This window comes from Staurois parvus, unplaced genomic scaffold (assembly GCF_062004578.1).
Source record: "Staurois parvus isolate SC_StPar_1 unplaced genomic scaffold, SC_StPar_1.0 ptg000580l, whole genome shotgun sequence".
Taxonomy (NCBI): Eukaryota; Metazoa; Chordata; class Amphibia; order Anura; family Ranidae; genus Staurois; species Staurois parvus.
In genome coordinates this window covers 635,200-659,908 of record NW_028318376.1, presented here as the reverse complement: position 1 = coordinate 659,908, position 24,709 = coordinate 635,200, and the positions used below count along the sequence as shown (strand labels likewise).

Genomic DNA, 24,709 nt, shown 5'->3' with positions numbered 1-24,709 from the left:
GAGCTAGAGTGTGCCATAAAACATACATTCCACATGAGTCATTTTTCAAACAAATTCATAAACTTCAGCAGGAACTGGACACATTAATATAAAGTATATATTCGGATAGGTCATTTTAATATGAGTCACATGACACCTAACATGACACCTTACATCCCTATGTTAGCGCCTACAAGAGAGTAGAAAGCAATTTCTTTTATCTGGAGTAGCGAGGATATGTTATGTTTAGTACCTTTGCGTTTGGAATATGATTCTAAATATTAATCTGCCAGTTGCTACCTGTACCTATTGAAGGTTATTGACCGTAGTATGAACTTGTTTGGTCATAACCTTGGTTACCGCCTAACACCCATCCCCAAATGGGATGATTGGCCATTTGATATCAGGAGACACCTCTTTGAGATGATAGAAAAAGACTGACAGAAATATGAGCTCTCCTTTAACATCCATCAGGAACCATCTAAGAGACTTGAGAGCCTTTTGTTTGGACAATTGGACTCTGCTCAAACCAAGGACTTTTGCAAGTATTCTGCCTTCTGAACTTTTCTTTTATTTCTCTGTTGTTTTATTGCTCTCTTTATATCTTTGTTACATCTTTTTCTGTAAATATTATAATTGCACCATTTTGACCTTTTTAGTAATAAATCCTATTTTCTGAAAAGTGTTGAACTGTCTCTAAAGCTTTTAATGCAAACTAAAGAATCCCTGTCTCTGAAGAGTGCTACTGTATGTAATAATCCTCTGAATACATCTGTCTGTAGTGACAGTGTGTATTACAGACACTTATATTAATATTATAGTGTTACTGCTAAGATTTATGAGTTTCCTCCTTTTTGTAAAAAGGTGGTGGTAGTGTGAAGGGATAATTGCGTAATTAACCTAACCCAGTAACAATCGCTCTCAGGCTGCTGCACATAGATTGTAGTCCTGCGAGCTGGAAAATCTTTGTGGCGGGTGCAGCTGAGAGTGGCATTATTATGCAAGTGACAGCACGGTGCGAGGTCGGCAGGTCCTTCGGTCACGAGTTGGTGAGAAGGGCTGGGGTCTGATGCCGCGCACCGTGCACCGTGACATAAGGTGCTTGATTTTATACACCTGTGGCCATGGAGGTGATTGGAACACCTGTATATACTGTGTGTGTGTATATATATATATATATATATATATATATATACATATATATATACACACAGTATCTCAGAGAAGTGAGTACACCCCTCACATTTTTGTAAATATTTTATTATATCTTTTCATGTGACAACACTGAAGAAATTATACTTTGCTACAATGTAAAGTAGTGAGTGTACATATTGTATAACAGTGTAAATTTGCTGTCCCCTCAAAATAACTCAACACACAGCCATTAATGTCTAAACCGCTGGCAACAAAAGTGAAAATATCCAAATTGGGCCCAAAGTGTCAATATTTTGTGCAGCCACCATTATTTTCCAACATTGCCTTAACCCTCTTGGGCATAGAGTTCACCAGAGCTTCACAGGTTGCCACTGGAGTCCTCTTCCACTTCTCCATGAAGACATCACAGAGCTGGTGGATGATAAAGACCTTACGCTCCTCCACCTTCCATTTGAGGATGCCCCACAGATGCTCAATAGGGTTTAGGTCTGGACATGCTTGTCCAGTCCATTACCTTTACTCTCAGCTTCTTTAGCAAGGCAGTAGTCGTCTTGGAGGTGTGTTTGGGGTCATTATCATGTTGGAATACTACCCTGCGGCCCAGTCTCTGAAGGGAGGGGATCATGCTCTGCTTCAGTATTTCACAGTACATGTTGGCATTCATAGTTCCCTCAATGAACTGTAGCTCCCCAGTGTCTGCAGCACTCATGCAGACCCAGACCATGACACACCCACCACCATCCTTGACTGTAGGCAAGACATACTTGTCTTTGTACTCCTCACCTGGTTGCCGCCACACACGCTTTACACCATCTGAACCAAATAAGTTTATCTTGGTCTCATCAGACCACAGGACATGGTTCCAGTAATCCATGTCCTTAGTCTTATTGTGCATCATCTTTAAAAGAGGCTTCCTTCTGGGATGACAGCCATGCAGACCAATTTGATGCAGTGTGCGGCATATGGTCTGAGCACTGATAGGCTGACCCCCCCACCCCTTCCACCTCTGCAGCAATGCTGGCAGCACTCATACGTCTATTTCCCAAAGACAACCTCTGGATGTGACGCTGAGCACATGCACTCAGTTTCTTTGGTCGACCATGGCGAGGCCTGTTCTGAGTGGAACCTGTACTGTTAACCACTTGCCGCCCAGCCACTGTAGAAATACGGCGGCAGGGCGGCATGGCTGGGCAAAAGCACGTTTTAAAATGCGCTTTTGCAAAATAGGTAGGGGGCGCACAAGAGGTGCGCCGCCGCCCTACCTGCTCCGCTGATCCCGGCCGCGGGTATCAGTCGCCGGGTCACGGCCGGTCATTACCGGCTGTGTCCCGCCAATTAGCAGCAATCACTGACAGAGAGCAGGGCTGCAGTAGCTCTGCTTTCTGTCAGTTCCCTGACAGCTCCTGACACGCTGATCGGGAGAGAAGAGTTTATCTCTCCCGAACAGCGTGTCCCCGTGCAGTACACACCCCTGCCCCCTAGTAAAACACTCCCCTCACACAATTAACCCTTTCAGTGAATAAAAAAGTTAATCCCGTCCTCCCCAGTACCATTAGTACAGTGTCACTGTTTTAGTTTTGCACTGATCACTGTATTGATGTCACTGGGGATGTTAGTGCCCCCAAGTCAGTTCCTCCCCAGTGTCAGAATGTCCGCTGCAGTCCTGCAGTCCTGCCATAAGTCGCTGATTGCCGCCATAAGTCACTGATCGCTGCCATAAGTTGCTGATCACTGCCATTATTAGTATAAAAAGAAAATTAAAAATCAGAGTATCTTTCCCGCCATTTGTAAACGCTATAACTTTCACGTAAACCAATTAATCTACACGTATTGGGGTTTTTTTTGCAAAGACATGTCACAGAATGCATTTTGGCCCAAATTTATGACGAAATTTGATTTTTACATTTTTTTTACTGGACATGTTTTTTAGCAAAAAGTCCAAAATATTGTGTTTTTTTTCTCAAAATTGTCAACCTTTTTTTTTATAGCGTAAAAAATAAAAACCGCACAGGTGATCAAATACCACCAAAAGAAAGCTCTATTTGTGTGAAAAAATGGACATAAATTTCATTTATGTACCATATTGCATGACCGCGCAATTGTTCGTTAAACTAGCATAGCGCTGTATAGCAAAAAAATGGCGTAAATTGCAGTATCTATACCATAGTTTGTAGACTATATATTTTTTATAGCTAAAAGTAAAAAATATCATTTTTCTTCAAAATGTTTCGTATTTTTTTGTTTATAGCGTGAAAAATAAAAAGCGCACAGGTGATCAAATACCACCAAAAGAAAGCTCTATTTGTGTGAAAAAAAGGACGTAAATTTCGTTTGGGTGCAGCTTTGCATGACCGCGCAATTACTAGTTGAATTAGTGAAGCGCCGAGTAGCAAAAAGAGGCCTGGTCATTAAGGGGGGTAAATCCTCAGGAGGGCAAGTGGTTAAACAGCTGTATGGTCTTGGCCACTGTGCTGCAGCTCAGTTTCAGGGTCTTGACAATCTTCTTATAGCCTAGGCTGCCATATTTATGTAGAGAAACAATTCTTTTTTTCAGATCTTCAGAGAGTTCTTTGCCATGAGGTGCCATGTTGAACTCCCAGTGACCAGTATGAGAGAGTGAGAGCGTTAACACCAAATTTAACACACCTGTGACCTTGTAACACTAACAAGTCACATGACACCGGGGAGGGAAAATAGCTAATTGGGCCCAGTTTGGACATTTTCACTTCGGAATGTACTCACTTTTGTTGCCAGCGGTTTAGACATTAATGGCTGTGTGTTGAGTTATTTTGAGGGGACAGCAAATGTACACTATGTACACTTATACAAGCTGTACACCTACTACTTTACATTGTAGCACTTTCATTTCTTCAGTGTTGTCACATGAAAAGATATAATAAAATTTCCAAATATGTGAGGGGTGTATTCAATTTTGAGAGATACTGTATGTATATATGTGTGTGTGTGTGTGTGTGTGTGTGTGTGTGTGTGTGTGTGTGTGTATAAAGTATTCATACTAATTAACCACCCTTTTGCCTCCAAAACAGCCCTGATCCAGTGAGGCATGGACTTCTCTAGACCACTGAAGGAATGCTATGATATCTGGAACCAAGCCATCAGTAGCAGATCAATTAATACCTGTAATTTGTGCGGCGGAGTCCCCATGAATTGCACTTGTTTTTTAAGCACATCCCACGGATGTTTAACTGGATAAAGATCTGGGGAATTTGGAGGTCAAGTCAACACCTTGAACTCGTTATTGTAGTCCTCAAGCCATACAACTGATTTGCAATGCGGCAGGGTGCATTGTCCTACTGAAGTAAGTAGGTATTGTGAGGGATTAGCCCAGTAGTGGGCTGTGCTTGACCCCCTGGATGAGTCAGAGCATGGTGAAAGAGGCTCAGCATGACAGCAGGATCTTGGTGAAGAAAGTTGTGGTTTATTTACAAGTCTGGTGAGCACAAGGTGCATATATTCAAAACAGCAAAAGAATACAAAAACTGAAAATAAAGCCTTGCCACTCTGGGCATCTAACTGCAAACACAGGTTACCATCTACCTGTCTGGATACAGCCTAGCGCTGCTCAGACACAGGGTGTTCACACAGAGCGTCTCCCAGCCCAAGGTCACACAGATTTCCTCCTCACCACAGTATTGTTTGGTTGCTCCCCAGTCTGTTCTGCACAGCAAACTGGTTCCCAGTTGGAGCCTTCTCTCTAAGGCAGCCTGGGAGTTTTATAGCGCCCAGAGCCGTTAACTTACTACAAGTGAGCTCATGAAATCATCAGCGAGCCAAACAGGCTCACTACACAGCACCAAAGGAGAAACAGTCAGTGTAAAGCATGAACCTGGGACAAATATACCTCCCATCCCGGACACATCCCTTAGTTGTTCCTAGCTTCCTGCACTTCTCCTTTAACATACCCATTATAACTCGACCACACTGGTGTAAACACATTGCAGCACTTCCCATAATCTATTGTAGTTAGCTTTTACATAGACTAAATGGTGGCAACCTCAGGACCATTGGACTGTTATTTCTAAACCAGCTGGACCTGTCACTCCTGTATATCTGTGATGAATAAGTTCCCTTCATCTCAGGTCGGGGAAGGGTGTGCTTTGGCATCCTCATCTTTAACGCCAGAGGAACTTGTTCAGGTGCTCTGATTACACAGTGATTACACAGTTCTGGAGCTTGCTAATTGGAGGAAGGAGCACTGAACTGAACTTAGTGCACACACAAAATGCCCAAATATTTTCAGTGGTGGTGGTAGTAGTGTAGGAAACACATTCACAGCCACATACATGTGGCTGTGCCCTGTGTGGGTAGACAGGACACAGACAGGCCTTGGGCAGGCAAGCAGCATGGCCTTTTTGCACTTTCACACTGAACTTAGTGCACGCAAAAATGCCCAAAATAATCTCCTTGGCAGAGTAGTACTAGCAAACAGCAACTTCCGTGGTTTTTGCGAGCAGAGTAGGCTTAGGCATAGGTAGGGAAGTGTTGCTGTGGCCTTTTTGCACCCTCAAATACAAGTTTCAAAAATGCCACAAAAATGCCAAAAATACCAGTGGCAGAGTAATAGTACTAGGCTAGCAAACATGTCAATTCTTTGTGTGGCCTGTGTGAGCAGAGTTCTATAAGTAAATGTGCTGGTGGAGGAGAGCGAAGAGGCAGGCTAATATTTCTTCTCCAAAGTCCAGCTGAGAAATGGCGGCAGGCGGGAAGCGGGCATGCGATTTTTTTAGATGAGGAGTGGCATGTGCGATGATGTCACAGAAATAGCCAGTGCGCATGTGCAGACCTGACTTGCTGCCGCAGTGCACACGCTCGCCGGAGATAGCCAAATATCCCCAGCCATCTCCCAGCATCTTCCATGGACACTTGGGGGTTTATTTACTAAAGCTGGTGTGCTGCCTTGTATTACACAAGGCATTCTTTAGCATTCAGCAGTGTCTGTCCCTTTAAGGCTAGGGACGTCCTGTTTGCTAACTTGGGAGGAAGTGACCTCATCTCTTCAGACTGAAGAAATTCTACAATGCAAGTACATGTGGGATGCTGTTCCCTCTTTATATATGGGCTTGATTAGACCCCCAAAGTCTGTAAGTACCCCTCCTATGTACTGAGGAATGTTATGTATATAGCTAGGTAGTTAGATATGTACTCATGTCTGTTTATTCTGTTTGTATTTCAGTTTTACCACATTCATCCGCGTATTTACATTCATTCACATTTCATGTACTATGATCACATGTTATCAGTAAAAGATCATCGGTTATCAATCATCGACTCTTTACTGTGTGGACATCAAAGGTTATACTGCCTGTAATCCTCTGTAACCCTTTCATAACTGCAGAGAAGGCAGGATAGTAAAAAGACTTACACGGTTACTTCAGAGCACATTGTGTGAAAAATCTACAGCAAGCCCCACAACACAGAGGATACTCTTAACTGTTAATACAGCAGCACGTGTGTGTGAAATCCCCACAGCACAGCCAGTCTAAGGCATAGCAAAGTGAAACTAACTCAGCTTCATGAAAGATATCACTAAATTAACCCTTCCTAAAATCTCGTGCAAACAGGAAGAAAATATGCACAGTACGCTAGAAACTAGGTCACAATGCAGTACGCCGAGAACTTATAACAAATCGGATCTGTCGTCATCCAAAGCAGAAACCGCCAGATCTAAGCGTTCAAGTTCCAGGCATTCAAACGTCACAGACCTATCATCAGTCAGTGCTGGGGCAGCCAGGAGTAAGCATACAAGTTCCAGACATTCTAGCGTCACAAACTTGTCTTCAGTCAGCGCTATCGCCGCCAGGGCACAAGCCAAGGCCGAGGCCGCATGCGCCATGGCCTCCTATGCCATACAGGAAGCAGAGCTTATGAAAGAGCAAGGCTACCTAGATGAAGAGCAGCAGAAGAGTCAGGCTGAATTAAAAAAGAGACAAGCCGAAGGGGAAGCTGAAATGAAAAGGAGAGAAGCAGAAACGCTTAGGAGAAAAGCAGAAACGCTTAGGAGAAAGGCAGAAGTGCAAGCCTCTTTACACATACTTCAGCAACAGAAAATAGCTGCAGCAGCCATAGCTGAAGCCGAAGTTCTCGCGAGAGCTGCAGATATTCAGTTTGTAGAGAGCGATGTACTGGAAACCCTGATAACACCTCTCAGTACATTCCAACGCACCCGTGAGTATGTGCAATCACAAGCAACCCTATACCCTGATAAACAGCCTAGTGAAACCATCAAGGACCCAGTTGGGGGCAGACAGCTTTGATGTTACGCATCACTACAAGACTGAACCTGAACCGCCACGTGATAAGTCAACCAATCACGGGCTCAGATACCAAACCGCCAACACGATAAGAAACCAAGTAGATGGCGATATAACCTCTCCTCGTGCAAAACCAGATCTAGACTACAATAGAGGAGAGCAACCATCTGACCAAAATAGACTTAGTCAAATACCTCAACGAACCCATCAGTCACTATTAGCCAGTAGTCCCGCGTTTGTACCCAGAACAAACGCACCTGACACAGGAAGGGTTACAGACGTGTCGAAATACCTGATGCGCCGTGAGATGGTGAGCACTGGTCTCTTGAAGTTCGACGATCGTCCTGAAAACTACTGGGCCTGGAGGTCATCCTTCCTAAGCAGCACCCAAAACTTAGAGCTGACAGACAGAGAGAAGCTCGACCTACTCGCCAAATACCTAGGACCAGAATCCTCAGAGCAGGCCAAAAGAATCAGGTCAGTGCATGTCCATGATGCAACAGCAGGACTTGCGATGGTCTGGCAGAGAATGGAAGACTGCTATGGGTCACCTGAAGTAATAGAAGAAGCACTTTTAAAGAAAATTGAAACTTGCCCAAAAATGACAAACAAAGACAATCAGAAGCTGAGAGAGCTCGGAGACCTACTCTTAGAGATAGAAGCAGCAAAGACTAGTGGAACTCTGCCAGGTCTCTTATACTTAGACACAGCACGTGGAGTAGAGCCCATAATCGAGAAGCTCCCTTTCAACCTGCAAGAAAGGTGGGTCTCTCAAGCATCCAGATACAAGAAAGACTATCGAGTTGCATTTCCACCGTTTGTCTTCCTCACTGAATTCGTTGTAGACCAAGCTAAGACACGCAATGACCCAAGCTTCGCCTTCCTGAACAAGAGAGTTGCAAGCTCCCCAAGGACAGAGAAGCAGCTGCCAGTACACTACAAAGAACGCAGAGCAACAGTGTCTGTGCGGAAGACAGAAGTCCCGCCTGAGGCTGCAGCCAATCAGGAAGACAACACAAGCAAGGAAGTTGAGGATCCAGACAAACAGTGCCCAATACACAACAAGCCTCATCCACTAAGAAAATGTCGCAGTTTCAGAAGTAAGACATTAGAGGAGCGCAAGGCTTACCTTAAAGACAATCACATTTGTTTCAGATGCTGCGCCTCAATGCAACATCTTGCAAAAGACTGTAAGAGAGAAATACGGTGCACAGAATGCAACAATGACCGACATCTGTCAGCACTGCACCCAGGACCACCACCATGGAGATCAGAAGTTCCAGCAACTCAAGAAGATCATGGTGGGGAGCAAAAAGAAAGTGCAACACCAGCGATAACTTCAAAGTGCACTGAGATCTGTACAGAACCAGGACTCTCTAGATCATGCTCCAAGATATGCTTAGTCAAAGTGTATCCCAACGGTCTCAGAGAAAAGGCAGTGAAGATGTATACAGTCCTAGACGAACAAAGCAACAGGTCTCTAGCAAAGACAGAGTTCTTCGACCTCTTCGGTGACAAAGGAAGTTCAACTCCATACACCTTGAAGACATGTTCTGGAGTTATAGAGACATCAGGGAGAAGAGCAAACAACTACACCATCAAGTCATTAGATGGAAAGACGCAGCTGACTCTTCCTACCCTCATAGAATGTGACATGATACCAGATGACAGGTCAGAGATTCCCACACCTGAAGTGGCACATCACTACCCTCATCTCGTGCGAATAGCAGACAAGATCCCAACACTCAACCCAGATGCTGCAATCGTCCTTCTACTAGGAAGAGACATACTGAGAGTGCACAAGGTCAGAGAACAATACAATGGGCCGCACAATGCACCATTTGCTCAACGTCTTGATCTTGGATGGGTTATCGTTGGAAATGTATGTCTGGACGGACTTCACAAACCCGCAAAGGTGAATGTCTACAGAACAAATCTGCTGCAGAATGGTCGCACATCATGTCTTTGCCCATGTAACAACAGTATGCAGATTAAAGAGAAACTATCTAACCCAACACATCCCCAGAACATCCAGAGGTTCCTGGAAGATACAGCCTCAGCTGAAGATTCAGATCAGCTAGGCCACAAAGTGTTTGAGAGAACTCAAGATGATGACAAACTAGCACCATCTGTTGAAGATAACCTCTTCCTTGAGATCATGGATAGAGAAGTCTTCAAAGACAAAGCAGGCAGTTGGGTAGCCCCACTACCATTCCGTACACCACTGCATCGTCTTCCCAACAACAGAGTGCAAGCAGAGAAACGCCTTGCGCTATTGCAGCGCACTCTTGAAAGAAAGCCAGACATGAAAGAACATTTCCAAGAATTCATGCGGAAAATCTTTGACAAAGATCAAGCTGAAAAAGCACCAGCACTGCATGAAAAACAAGAACGCTGGTACTTGCCAATATTCGGAGTGTACCATCCTCAAAAACCAGGTCAGATACGTGTAGTATTTGATTCCAGTGCAAAGCATGAAGGTATTTCCCTTAATGATGTACTTCTCAGCGGACCAGACCTGAACAACACACTTCTTGGAGTCCTTATCAGATTCCGAAGAGAACTTGTTGCAGTAACAGCAGATGTACAGCAGATGTTCTACTGTTTCCTTGTCCGTGAAGACCACAGAGACTACCTGAGGTTCCTATGGTATGAAGACAACGACCTCAACAAAGGTATCATAGAGTATAGGATGAAAGTACATGTGTTTGGGAACAGTCCCTCACCAGCTGTCGCTATCTACAACTTGAAACGAGCAGCGCAGCAAGGTGACAGACACAACCCTGAAGCCAAACAATTTGTTATGAAAAACTTTTATGTAGATGATGGACTTGCTTCCTTCTCCAGTAGTGGAGAAGCCATTGACATTTTGAAAAGCACTAGAGACTTGCTAGCAGACTCTAACATAAGACTGCACAAAGTGGCTTCCAACAACAGCAATGTCATGGAAGCATTCCCAGCAGAAGACCGTGCAAAAGACCTCAAAGACCTAGATCTAGGTACAGATTCACCACCCCTTCAAAGAAGCTTAGGGCTTAGTTGGGACTTGAAAACTGACAGCTTCACCTTCCGAGTATCCAGGGAAGAGAAGCCTTTCACAAAGCGAGGTGTCTTGTCTACGGTCAACAGTCTTTACGATCCCTTGGGGTTCGTAGCACCCATCACCATGCAAGGCAAAGCTCTTTTGAGGGAGATTACAACTGAGCTATAACAAAGTGATTGGGACACACCTCTACCTGAAAAGAAAGAAATGTAGTGGAAGTTGTGGAAAGACTCTTTGCTGGAGCTTGAGCGATTTAGCATCCAAAGACCATACGTCTCTGTTTCTTTGTCTGTTACAAAACGAAGAGAGGTACATGTGTTTTCAGATGCATCCAGTGTGGCTATAGCAGCTGTAGCCTACCTTAGAGTCATAGACACTCAGGGACAAAGCCATGCAGGATTCATCCTGGGAAAGTCCAAACTGGCTCCAAGACCTGCTCCCACGGTTCCACGCTTAGAACTTTGTGCTGCTGTCCTAGCTGTGGAGATAGCAGACTTACTCATTGCAGAACTGGACATCGAGATCCATGCAGTGAACTTCTACACAGACAGCAAGATTGTTTTAGGTTATATCCACAACGCTTCAAGAAGATTCTACACATACGTGTCAAACAGAGTAACACGTATCAGAAAGTGTACAAGTCCAGAACAGTGGCATCACATCAGTACAGACAAGAACCCTGCTGATCATGGGACTAGACTGGTACCAGCTGCTGTCCTCAAACAGACTAACTGGTTCACAGGTCCATCCTTCTTGACTGGACAAGAAACTGAAGAGACTGATCAGAAAGGAACTTTTCAGCTTGTAGAACCAGACCAAGACAAAGAGGTAAGACCTCTAGTTGCAGTTTACAAGACTATAACCACCAGAGAAGGTCTTGGCTCATGTAGGTTCGAAAGGTTTTCCAGCTGGAAGTCACTCATCCGTGCCATAGGGAAACTCATCTGCTTGGCCAGATCCTTCAGCAAAACAGCCAGTGTTGACCAGGGTAACAATGACTATCTTGAGCAAGCCAATGTCACCATTATCAGATGTGTTCAGCAGGAAGCCTTTAAGGAAGAAATTCAATGTCTTCTCAAGAAAGAAGAACTTTCTAAACACAGCCCACTCAAAAGGTTGAACCCTGTCCTTGATGAAGATGGAGTGATGAGACTTGGAGGTCGTCTACCCGCAGCTGATACGACTATTCTAGAAAAACATCCCATTGTCATACCCAAGAATCATCACGTTGCCGTTCTTCTGACAAGACACCACCACGAGCAAGTTGCACATCAAGGTCGCCACCTCACTGAAGGAGCAGTCCGTTCAGCTGGATTGTGGATCCTAGGAGGTAAAAGACTAGTCTCCAGTGTGATTAACAAATGTGTAACTTGCAAGAAAATCAGAGGAAAACTTGAAGTCCAGAAGATGTCAGACTTACCTCCAGACAGGCTGGCTTCAGATCCTCCATTCACAAATGTAGGCCTAGACGTTTTTGGTCCTTGGAACATTTCTTCTCGCAAGACCAGAGGAGGCAGTGCAGAGAGCAAACGCTGGGCTGTTCTTTTCTCGTGTATGAGTACCAGAGCAGTTCACATTGAGGTAATTGAGTCTCTATCTACCTCAAGCTTTATCAATGCCTTGAGAAGATTTTTCTCCATTCGAGGACCAGCAAAACAGATTCGTTCTGATTGTGGCACAAGCTTTATTGGAGCCTGCAAGGAATTGAAGATCATTGCAACAGACTCAGAGACAAGTAACTATCTTCAAAACCAAAGATGCACTTGGATCTTCAATCCTCCTCATGCCTCACATATGGGAGGAGCTTGGGAGAGGATGATTGGAGTAGCTCGCCGCATTCTAGATGCAATGCTTCTAAAGATTGGATCTACTCGTCTCACACACGAAGTCCTAACCACGCTGATGGCTGAAGTCATGGCTATCATGAACGCCAGACCTTTGGTCCCAGTGTCTACTGACCCAGAGATGCCAACCGTCTTGACACCAGCAACATTGCTGACCCAGAAGATGGAGATGGTGACAGCTCCCAACGGGGACTTTGATCTTAAAGACTTGTACACCAAGCAATGGAAACAAGTTCAAAGCCTTGCCGATATCTTCTGGAAGAGATGGAGGCAGGAGTACCTGACGACCCTCCAACCACGTAACAAATGGCAAGCCGACAAGCCCAACTTAAAAGTTGGAGATGTTGTTCTACTAAAAGACTCTCAGGCCCACAGGAACGAGTGGCCAATTGGACTCATTGTGGGGACTGATGCTAGTAGTGATAGCAGAGTCAGGAAAGTAGAGGTCAGAGTAGTAAAACAGGGCACCCCTAAGGTGTACCTTAGACCCATCACGGAAGTCGTTTTACTCCTTCCAAGAGTTTAATAGTGGCATATCATTATTATGCCAGGTGGGGAGTGTGCTGCCTTGTATTACACAAGGCATTCTTTAGCATTCAGCAGTGTCTGTCCCTTTAAGGCTAGGGACGTCCTGTTTGCTAACTTGGGAGGAAGTGACCTCATCTCTTCAGACTGAAGAAATTCTACAATGCAAGTACATGTGGGATGCTGTTCCCTCTTCATATATGGGCTTGATTAGACCCCCAAAGTCTGTAAGTACCCCTCCTATGTACTGAGGAATGTTATGTATATAGCTAGGTAGTTAGATATGTACTCATGTCTGTTTATTCTGTTTGTATTTCAGTTTTACCACATTCATCCGCGCATTTACATTCATTCACATTTCATGTACTATGATCACATGTTATCAGTAAAAGATCATCGGTTATCAATCATCGACTCTTTACTGTGTGGACATCAAAGGTTATACTGCCTGTAATCCTCTGTAACCCTTTCATAACTGCAGAGAAGGCAGGACAGCTGGAGAGTCCAAAATCAGACTCCCTTCTGCATAGAAACCAATCAGCTTCCAGGTTTCATTGCCAAAGCTTCATTGAACAAGCTGAGGTTAGAAGCTGATTGGTTTCTATGCAGAAGGGAGTCTGATTTTGGACTCTCCAGCTTTAGTAAATAAATCCCTTGCTGTCCACAAACGGACATTTATGGACAGCCAGTAAATGGTTAAAATGTACGGTCTGTCCGTAAATCTACAAACAATTGGCAACCCTGCTGACAGAACAGATCCAGGCTCTGCAGGGATTCCAACAATATTGTCGTGATCTACCCAGATGCCTAACTAATGGCTGGCTCAGTCTCTCATTGTGAGCCTGAACTAACCACTCTTTGTACAGACTGGCCAGTGCCAAAGCAGTTTAAAGTGTTACTAGAGTAAACAATTTTTTAAAATTAAAATAATAAACATGTTAATACTCACCTGCTCTGTGCAGTGGTATTGCACAGAGCGGCCCTGATCCTCCTCTTCTCGGGTCCCCCGCCAGCGATATTTGCTCCTCTTCTTCTTTGTGTGTCCCCATAGTAAGCCATTTGCTATGGAGGCACAAAGTGAACTCTTAGGATGCCATAATACACAACATGTTTGGAGGTCAAATGGCACTGCACCTCACCCCAAAAACACCATATCAACAGTGAAGTTTGGAAGTGGGAACATCATGGTGTGGGCTGTTTTTCAGGATACGGTACTGGCAAACTTCCTCTCACTGAAGCAAGGATAAATGGAAAAATGTACAAAGACATTCGTGATAAAAATCTGCTAAACTCTATGTAGAGCAGTGGGATTTAGCCCCACCCCCACTTCATCCTCACTGCATTTGATTGACAACAGCAGGAGCCAATGTCTCCTGCTGTGGCTCGAGTGCTGTGTAAAGAGGAAGAGAGTGGAGAAGAGATGCAGCTGTACACAGTGCTGGATTTATTCTCCTCTCTCTTCCCCTTCACACAGGAAAGGGGGGGGGGCAGAGAGAAAGAAAATGTGTTTTGCAACGAGTGCATTAAGGTAAAAAATGTTTTTAGCTTTAGTATGATTTTAAAAGTATAGTTTGTGAGCTTTTGTTTCTTGCAGTTCCACACTGCATTGTCCATACATGACACCTTAGTCAGGCATCACATGCAATGTTGCAATTTTTTGCTGTTATGCATAGTTACATAGTTAGTATGGTTGAAAAAAGTCCATCCAGTTCAACCAATAAAAAAAAAAAAGTTATAATCCTATACCCACAGTTGATCCAGAGGAAGGCAAAAAAAAACCAGCAAAGCATCATCCAATTTGCTCCTGCAGGGGAAAAAATTTGTTTTTGATCCCCCCAGAGACAATTGGATATTCCCTGGATCAACTTTACCTATAAATATTAGTATCCAGTTATATTCTGTGTATCTAGGAAACAATCCAGGCCTTTTTTAAAGCAATCCACTGAGCTGGCCAGAACCAACTCGAGGGAGTTTATTTCACATTTTCACAGCTCTCACTGTGAAGAAACCTTTCCATGTTTGGAGATTAAATTTCTTTTCCTCCAGACGTAAAGAGTGCCCCCTTGTCTTCTGTGATGACCTCAGGGTGAATAGCTCTACACCGAGTTCACTATATGAACCACTGATGTATTATATTTATACATGTTGATCATATCCCCCTTAATCTCTTCTTCTCAAGAGAGAATTAATTCACTTCCTCTAATTTTTCCTCATAGCTAAATGTGATTGCTTTAATCCCTTCGCTGCCAGGTCCATACATCATATGGACCTGACAGCGGGGGTTTTACTCAGAACCCAATGGCTGCAGCTAGCAGGATTGTGTATAAAACTGCTTCCACCTGTCAGGTGGAAGCAGCCAGGTGGCTGCACTGCCACCCAATTGCTTCCACAGCCCCTGGTAATGCGAGTGCCGGTGGGTGGAGAGGAGAGAGGAGAGCGGGAGTGGACTGCTCTCGTCCACTTCTTGCTGTTACCCGGAAAGCGATGTATATGACGCCACTTCCAAGTCATCCCTATTACTTTCCCCTGCTAGAACAGCCAAGGAGGAATGTATTGTAATGCGATCTGCATTGGAATACATACAGTGGAGCCCATAGGAGACATGCCGGGTCTTTTAGACCCCGCATGTCTCAATAAAGAGAACCTGTCACCTAACAATTATCACATAGGGTGACTCTGTGTCCCTTACTGTATGTGATGAAAAGAGAAAGTTAAAGTGTTACTGAACCCACAACAGTAAAATCAGAATGTACTGTATATGCAATAAAGCATGCTTGTTATGCACACCGAGGAACCTAAGGGGTTAATCGTCCGCATCGTGTAAAAAGGATGTTTGGGCCTGTCTTCTCTGATCCTCCCCTTCTTCCTGTGTCTCCTAAATATCTCCTAATAGACAGGCTCAGTTTTGTGTGTATTGCTAGAGTTTCTTTTTTCTTGGGAGAGTGCATGTGATCAGCACAGGGCCAATCAGCACTCTCCAGACAGAGGTAAGATGTCCTACGTCCTCCTACAGGAGCATAAAAACTCTTTCTACAAGCTGTAACCAGTGCTCTGCTGGGCACTGATAGAAGTCACAAGACTGCTCTAACTGCTGACGAGAAAAGGTTTTTAGCAGTTTATAGTTACTAAAATAATTGCATTTCCATGTTCTGTGTATTGTGGGGGACCAGATATAGTGAACACAGGGTCCTGGGTTTAGTAACACTTCAAGCAAAAAAAAAAAATGTTATTGCAAAAGAATAAAGTTAAACCCAAACATATAACATCCCCCACCCCCCCCACCCCCCCGAAAAAAAAAAAAATTTAGGTCCCTCTCCGCCCCCACATATATACGCACATACGAATGTAAATGCATATGCCAGGGGAGCCTACTCGTGAAAACATCAATTACGATATACTGTACATGTTACATATTGCCGCATCCGCCGAAGTGAGAGCCAGCCCAAGACCTCCTCTGTAATGCTATACTGATGACCTGTAGAGGCTTTTGAAGCATCACCTATAGAAAATATAGGGTACTGAAGTTTGTCGCCATTTCATGGGCGCACACAAATTTAAGTTTTGACATGTTGGGTATTGATTTACTAGGTGCAACCTCATCTTTTAGATGTTACCTAAAATTTTGGTAATTTATTGCATTAACTTTAGTGTGTTATTTTTTTACTGAAAATGTGAGTTTCTTTGTGGTACTACCATGTGACATAAAAACTGGAACTACCACTATTATATTGTCTTCGTTGTCTGCTTTCAGAACATGTATGATTTTTGGGGTTTTGTGTAATCTTCTGGCTTAAAACGATTTTTTAAATGTGTATGCAAAAAAAAAATGCACAAACAGCTCTGGCAGCAAAAGGGTTAATAAACTTTTGTGTGCTATTTTAGAGACCCATGGTGTACTGCCGATATATGCTTAAACTTTGTGTTGATACTGGCTCCCAGCCAGCAGCTGCTACATCACCTACCTGTTTATAAGCCATCTCCAGGAGCGGGTGTGATGGGAATATTTTACTGGCCATCCCATTCTGGTATCCCCAAAATATTCAAAATATAGACTTCAGGCATGTGTTTTGTTTTATTATTGTCATTATTTCCATTTTTACAGTTATTTTATTTATTTATTTTCCCTTGTAAGGCCATCCCTGCCCAAGACAGGCGAACATGAACAGAGGCGACAATTTAATTATTGAAAATCTACAACTTAAAGTTGTGTTCTTTTTGCAGGAGTGTGCAGAGGAATGTGACCCCTGGCATACAATGCTGGGGGAAGCAAAGAGAATAGTGCCCTCATTGTGAAGAAATGGTTAAAACAGTCCCCATCCTCTATTACCTGGCATGGGCAGCCCTGCAGTAACATATTAGCAACTGTCCTAACATTTACAAATTTTTTACATAATTTTTCTTTACATTCCTATATTTCTTACCTTGTAACACTGTCCCAACCCAACTTGAACAAATACAGGAAGAACAGCAATGCAAACTATGGTAAAAAAGATTGTCAGCTGGGAAGAATGCTGCAAGGGGGACCCAGATGGACTAGTAGGGCCCATACATTTGATGGGAGACTCATTTCAATCCCCCTTCAGCCCTCATGGGTAGTCTTTCTCTAGGGAAAAGAGGGGAATGGCAGCTAGCAGCAAAATTGAAGGAATCCTTGTTGACAGCAGAGTGGTGCATGGTTGCTCTTAAATGGAAGAAGCGGAAGCCCCCCCCCTTGGTTGAGCTGCATTCCAGGATTCTGGATGTGAAGAGGATGGAGTATTTGATTGCTTCACTGAACGACTCTTAAACTTTTACTAAACCCAGGACCCTGCATTCACTCTATCTGGTCTCCCACAGTACACACAACATAGAAATGCAATCATTTTAGTAAATATAAACTACTAAATACATTTTCTCATCAGCAGTTAGAGCAGTTTTGTGACTTCTATCAGTGTTCAGCAGAGCTCTGATTAAAGATTGTAGGAGGAGTTTTCTTTCTGCTCTAGGAGGATGCAGAACCCCTGACCTCTGTCTGGACAGTGCTGATTGGCCCTGTGCTGATCACATGCACTCTTCCAAGAAAATTTTAAAAAAACCTCTCTAGCAATACACACCAAACTGAGCATGTGCAGAGTGTCTCCACGGGATATGTCTTATCAGGAGATAAGAGGGGTGCACTGGAAGAAGGGGAGGATCAGAGAAGTCAGGATCAAACATAATTTTTACACAATGCAGAGGATTAACCCCTTAGGTTCCACAGTGAGTATGTCATGCATGCTTTACTGCATATACAGACTGATTTTACTATTGTGGGTTTAGTAACACTTTAAGGCACTTTTTAGATGGGGTAGATCCGCCAGTGGATCTTACCGCTGATCCCCGCTGAGCAAGCGGAGAACAGGTCTGTGTCTGCTCAACTGCTGCAGAACGGACACAGACACAGCCTGCTTTTTCCTATGGGGCATTCGGATGTAAATGGAAAGCCTGTCAGTTTCTACTCAACTGTCATCCGATCCGCTGGAGTGATGGAGAACGCATCCTCATCCGTCTGTTTTTGGTGAACAGGATCAGATCAGATGCTGGTGGGTGTCAGCGGTATCCGCTGACACCCGGCGGTCCATAGAGGTGTATGAATGGTCCGGTCCGCCTGAACAACTGACAGGCGAACCCAATAGGACCATCAGTGTGAAAGGGGCCTTAGACATTCATAAATGGGTTTGGGAACATGTCCTTTTTCTCACTTCCCTTCTCTTCAACTCTTACTCCCTTCTACTGTATATTTCTGTACTTTTCTTTTGCATTTGGCACAGTGACTATAGGTTGGCAGCTACATACCTCAATATGAATAAGATTTTCCTGTGAAACATACTCTCATCTTTTATTTTTGGATGTAAGCCTTGTGACATTAGCCTGTTACAGTAGCTTTAGGTGTTACCTACTAAATGCCTTGGTTAGAGGTTCATTTATTGTACCTTTACTCAAATTTCTCTGTATTTCGCATTTATGCTACTTCAATGTGCTGTATGTTAGAAAATTAATAAGAATTGTTAGTTCTCAAAAATGATCTAAGCAATCCTACCCCAGAGCTAAGCCTTGAATCTCAAAGCATCGCTACTCAGTACTGACCCCATCATCTCCAGTAACATCCTTCCCATACCTGGTTTTTGTAAGTAAAGAAAAAACCCATTCCAAACCCTCTCACATCCCAAGTATGCCAGCTTGGCACTTCAGCTGCTTCTATACCTGCTGGTGAAAACAGCCCTCTTCCTCTATTTCATGGCCTGGGCAGTCCATTGTTAACATTTTTCCACCTGCTACCATTGTTTTTTTATGTTTTATTATAGTTAACCATCAGGTACAGATTTACTTTTTTTATACCTTTTTATTAATTTTTTTTTTAAATAAGGCTGTCCCTGCCCATGTCAAACAAATAGGGGCAGTACTGTACAACACTATGAAGTGTGTTTGCGTGTATTGGAGCTATTCTGAACTATTATTAACAAATTCTATACAAAGCTGTTTATCCCCATAAAATGATATGTGTTCCCCTGTTCTCTAAAATGGGGTAGTGCTAGGTGGTGGGTAGGGGTGAAGACAAGAAGTGGAGCAAGGAAGTGTGGAGACAAGTGCGACCTAGGGTAAGGGGGTGAGTTCCTGCACCTATTCCCTGAAAAAAAAAGCCTTGGTGGCAATAACTTGGTGGGAAAATTACCAATCACAAAATAAATCAAATTGCCCATGCACATCCCTTTTATAATGATAATGAACGTGACACACTCCAAGATGATTATGCAAAACCAGGGGCGGACTGACCATTTGGAAACTTGAGCACTGCCCGGGGTTAGTAGGGGGCCCCATGAGATGCCCCTGGTACCTTTTTCATAGGCTTTTTTTGAGTTTGGGCAAGGACACAGGGGCCCCATGATCCCCTGTTGCCCGGGGGCCCCATGAGTTGTCAGTCCGTCCCTGTGCAAAACAACCAAAAATATTCTGAATATAACAATCAAACTTAAATAATGTGCTGCTGCAGGAATCTACCAAGTGTACCACACACCAAATCTGATTATCTTAATACTAATTCCACGCTGCACAAGCACACTCAATATAAATCCTATGCAAATACAAATACAGTCCTATATATGTGAAGAAATGCATCAATAAATAAATAAATAAATGAATGAATAAAAACTCAATGTGTGCTTGTGTTCTTATTACCGAGAAGATTAAAAAAAACCTGAACTGAAAAAATTCCTTCTGTATTTCACTCTGCCATATTGCCACCACCATTAACTGTTCACCTTATACTTTGACCTACAATCAATAGGTCATGTGCGCTTGTTCCTTTAAGGGAAACAACCAGAAACCATCCACTTCAACAGATGGTCTTTTTTGGAAAAAACCAAGGATACTCCATTCCAGCACTTTCCACCAATTAGCTCAGGAAAACTATATAATAACCATCATAGTGATTTCAGTAAAGTAATATATATTTATTACTTAAAACCACATGTGAAACATACTCACAATGTGAATGAGTGAAAACTAGTGCACCACAGGTATCTCACATATAATAGATCACTGCCAGAGAATTCTTACAGAGGCTGCAGCTTGTGGATGAAATACTGACAACTCGCTATTCCCCTTTAGAACTGCTGTATAAAAATAGTATGTCTCACAGATAATAGTGTTCCTTTCCGCCCACACTTTGCATAGATACTCGAAAAACGTTTAACGTCACCGGCCTTGCCCCTTACGTGTTACGCCATAGGCACAGATCTCGCAAAGAGATCATGAAGTGCCTTTCTGTCCCACAGCACCAAATGTTCAAACACATAACTCCACATAGGTATGATCCTGTATAAATCTGTTCAGTGCAGAAGAGGAAAAGGGAAGGGACCTCCATTGTGCAGTATATTTAAAACCATAAGCATTTAATAAAGTAATGTACAATTAGAAGACAATCACTGGCATGTAACAAAAAATGAGCACTGCTGGATTCCCACCAGTGTGCGATATGACGTCACATGTTTGGCCCCATCTAACGCGTTTCACTGTAAACAGCACCTCCAGAGGATAGAGGCACACTTCATGATCTCTTTGCGGGATCAGTGTTTCTGGTAAGAAGTTTACCTTACATGTTGGTGGTGTGACTTCTTGGCACCTTTCATTCCTGCTGCACTGAATGCTCTTTGTGTCACACATTGAAATGTGTCTCCTTATCCTGTGGGAATTTCCATCTGTACGGACAACATGCACAAATTTGTTTTCTTTGCTTTATTCACATTTATAATTTTTGCTTTTATTATTGAATAATACGTGCGTGTGTGTATGTTTGTTTATTCATATTTGAAATTGTTCATATGTACATTTGTTCATCTTTACGGATATATTTTTATTGATTGTATGCACCGAGTTTACACCACTAGTACCTTTTTATCGTTTGATACTGTTATAAGTTACAACTTTAATATATGCACATTGGCACTTTTGAATTTTAAAAGGACAGCACACCCACTTTTCTTGAAGTAGCTCTTTTACATCTAGTATCTAGATTGTGTAGTGGATTCAGCAGTCCTTATTTATGTTTTATTGGCTAGTGCAAGGAATCTTTTTGTTTTTTCATAAAATGTTTTGTTTTCTGCAGTGGGGCTGTGCCCGCAGTGCATTGGTTAACTGCTCATTTTTGTCTGTGAAAAAGCTGAAGTTAAAGAGAGGATGGCTTCTACAAATGGATAATGATCTTAAACACACCTCGAAATCCACGGGGGATTACATCAAGAGGCGTAAACTGAAGGTTTTGCCATGGCCTTCACAATCTCCTGACCTCAACATAATTGAAAATCTATGGATAGACCTTAAAAGAGCAGTGCGTGACAGACAGCTCAGAAATCTCAAAGAACTGGAAGACTTTTGTAAGGAAGAATGGGCAAAGATACCTCAAACAAGAATTGAAAGACTCTTGACTGGCTACAAAAAGCATTTAAAAGCTGTGATACTTGCCAAAGGGGGCAGTACAAGATATTAACTCTGCAGGGTGCCCAAACTTTTGCAGACGCCATTTTTTTGTTTTCTGTTATTTTGAAAGTGTAAATGATGGAAATAAAATCTAACTTTTGCTGACATATTATAAGAATGTCTAATCTTTATGCACATTAATACAAATTTTTAGCTGGGGTGCCCAAACTTTCAATCCCCACTGTATATATCCACTGGGGTGCCTTTGAGAATGACTGGTAACACATGTACAGGTATACACTGCATAATGGCAATACACAATAAAAGCACAGGTTTTAGCCCACTTACATCACTTTCAAGCACACTTTATCACAACACAAATATGTTAACTAAGGAGTGTCCTGCACATTAAACAAGCCCTTGAAAATGCAGCACTTATTAGGTAAAATTAAAATGTTAATCTACAAAATCAAAATTATGATGTCTCTATACATTAATACTTTGTAGGGGGTTGTCAATGCTGAGAGTTGTAATTTGAGCTCCCAGATTTCAGCTTCAGAAGGTCAAGAACATCTAGGAATAATAAATGGAAAATGCAGATACCTCCCATTGTTTACCTAATATGTCTAATAATGATGCCTTTACAGGTTTAAAGTGGTTCTAAAACATTAAAGTTTTTTATTTTATGCATTACGGTAGCAGGGGATCCCCCCCAGCCCCCCACCCTATACTTACCTGAGCCCAATCTCGATCCAGCAATGTGCTCGACAGCAGTGGCTCTCCTAGCTCTGTCCCTCCTCACTGGGCAGATTGATAGCAGCAAGAGCCATTGGCTCCCGCTCTTGTCAATCAAATCCTAGAAGAGGGAGCAGGGGACAGGGAGAGGGGGGCAGGGCCACGCTGTGTCTATAGAAAGAAACAGCAGGGCTCAGGAGTGAGCCTGCATGTGTACCAAGATAGGAAGCTGCTTCCTATGGTGGCACATGGAGAAGAAGAGGAGCCAAGAGCCCAGAAACCATTGCACAGAGCAGGTAAGTACAACATGTGTGTTGTTTTTATTTTTTAAAAATTGGAAGTTTTAACATCAATTAAAATAATGACAAGACTATATAGTGCTCTTCTATATACAGCACTTTATGCTCAGGATTTCAATAAAGAATTATCCATTTTTAATTCTTTTTATTCAACTACAGATACAGTTTTACATTTGAATATTTTAAATTTATTGCTTGCCTCTCTGCATCCGGCCGGCCACTCAGTTCACAGCATGGCTGTCGGAGCCAGAGGGCAGAAATTAGAGCTCAGCTGGCCGTGAAGGGGGAAGAGCTGCAGGAGACCCCATCGCCTGATGTCAGGATAGGTGTCTGTGCAGCCACAGACACCACAGAGCCAGACCGCGGCACCGATTTAAGTGAGTGCCACTGTGCCAGACTTGCATGTTCTGTTGTTTGTCAAGTTAGACAATTTTTTGTAAAGACTGTGATGAAAGGATGTTTTGGTCACTGTCTCTCTATCTCACAATGTGAGTGATGCTGAACAGTGGATAACAGAAGGTAAAGTGAAGCAAAGACTTTGCTTTCAATTTACCTTCTGTCATCTGTTTAGTATCACACACATTGTGAGAGAGAGAGAGAGAGAGAGAGAGAGAGAGAGAGAGACAGTCCTTGGACCCAACTAGGTGTCCTGCATTTAAAGTGGTTGCAATAGAATAGCACAGAGCAGCCCTGATCCTCCTCTTCTTGGGTCCCTCATCGGCACTCCTGGATGCTCCTCTCTTGCTGGTGCCCCCAATACGAAACCAATTCCCATGGGGGCACTCGTGTAGGCTCGCTCCTGAACCTTGCTTCTGCGCCCATTGACACAGACAACCCCCCACTTCCTTGTCACTGGAGTTGATTGACAGGAGCCAATGGCTCCTGCTGCTATTGATCTGTCCAGTGAGGAGGGACAAAACCAGGAGAGCCACAGCTCTCATGCACAGCACTGGATCGCAATGGGGTTTAGGTAAATATAAGGGGGGTGAGGGGCTGAGTCTGTGACACAGGTTTTCTTTACCTTAATGCATAGAATTGCATTAAGGTAAAACAATTGAGGCTTTAGAACCACTTCCCTCTCGCCGCACATTTATAAACATCCTTGGATGGAAAGGGTGATATCTCAGTCATCCCTGCAGCAATGATATCATTATTTAGCAACATTGCACAAGATAAAAGTAATCTGGGTGTCTAACAAGCCGCTGTATTACTTTTACAGATGGTGGAAAGGGGTTCCACTCCCCTCCCGGTGCTGCCACCACCGTCTTTACCAGGCTCACCCGTGCGATCGAGGAGCCCGGTAAAGGTGCAAGTGGTGGCATCCAGCTCTAGGCACTCAGTGAGAGGAATGGATGTTGTTCCTCCCAATGTGTGACAGTAGCTTTATAGCGCTGTTAATTTTAAATATATTGTACATTCACATCATTATTTGTAATTTGGTTTAAAAAAAATAGGCTGCTCAGTCTAAAATGCCTGGGCCTATTTTGGGGGCCTGGTGCCTACTGTGGGGCCTCTTGCCACTGACTTTTCTTGTTTCCTGGTTCTGTGAAATAGTTCTATCCCAGTGGAGTTGCCTCAACTCCCTTTTATGTGAACAGTCCCCAACCCCTTTGAATTGCAAAACTGTACTGCAGAGCGCTCCCAGAAGACGGTGCTCTGTGTCTGGTATAAAACCAACATCATACATGTTAATCTGTTGTCTGCTGGGAACTGTTGTGCTTTCTTCAAGGATCCCAACTTTGCTGGCCAATGTTTTTTTTCTTCATCATTCATTGACCCATGTGGCAAAACAGGGACTGTTAAAGCAAGATAAGACTGTCTTTATATACTCTTACTAGGTAAAAGCAATTCAGCTCTGTTAATTACTGGTAGTTATGTGTTAAACCACATCTCCCAGAGTAACGTTCTTGTCTAATTTATTGT

At 43.2% G+C, this 24,709-nt stretch overlaps 1 protein-coding gene across 1 annotated transcript in view; it reads left to right on the top strand.

The window, feature by feature from the left end:
• Positions 1 to 21,917, top strand: part of LOC149450196 (uncharacterized) — a 108,254-nt gene extending 86,337 nt beyond the window's left edge. Inside the window, exons 2-3 of the mRNA XM_089692226.1 lie at positions 10,663 to 13,045; positions 21,442 to 21,917. Coding sequence (XP_089548352.1) covers positions 10,663 to 12,819 — 2,157 coding nt within the window. The 3' untranslated portion in view covers positions 12,820 to 13,045; positions 21,442 to 21,917. The remainder of the gene's footprint in view (positions 1 to 10,662; positions 13,046 to 21,441) is intronic.
• Positions 21,918 to 24,709: the final 2,792 nt, after the last annotated feature.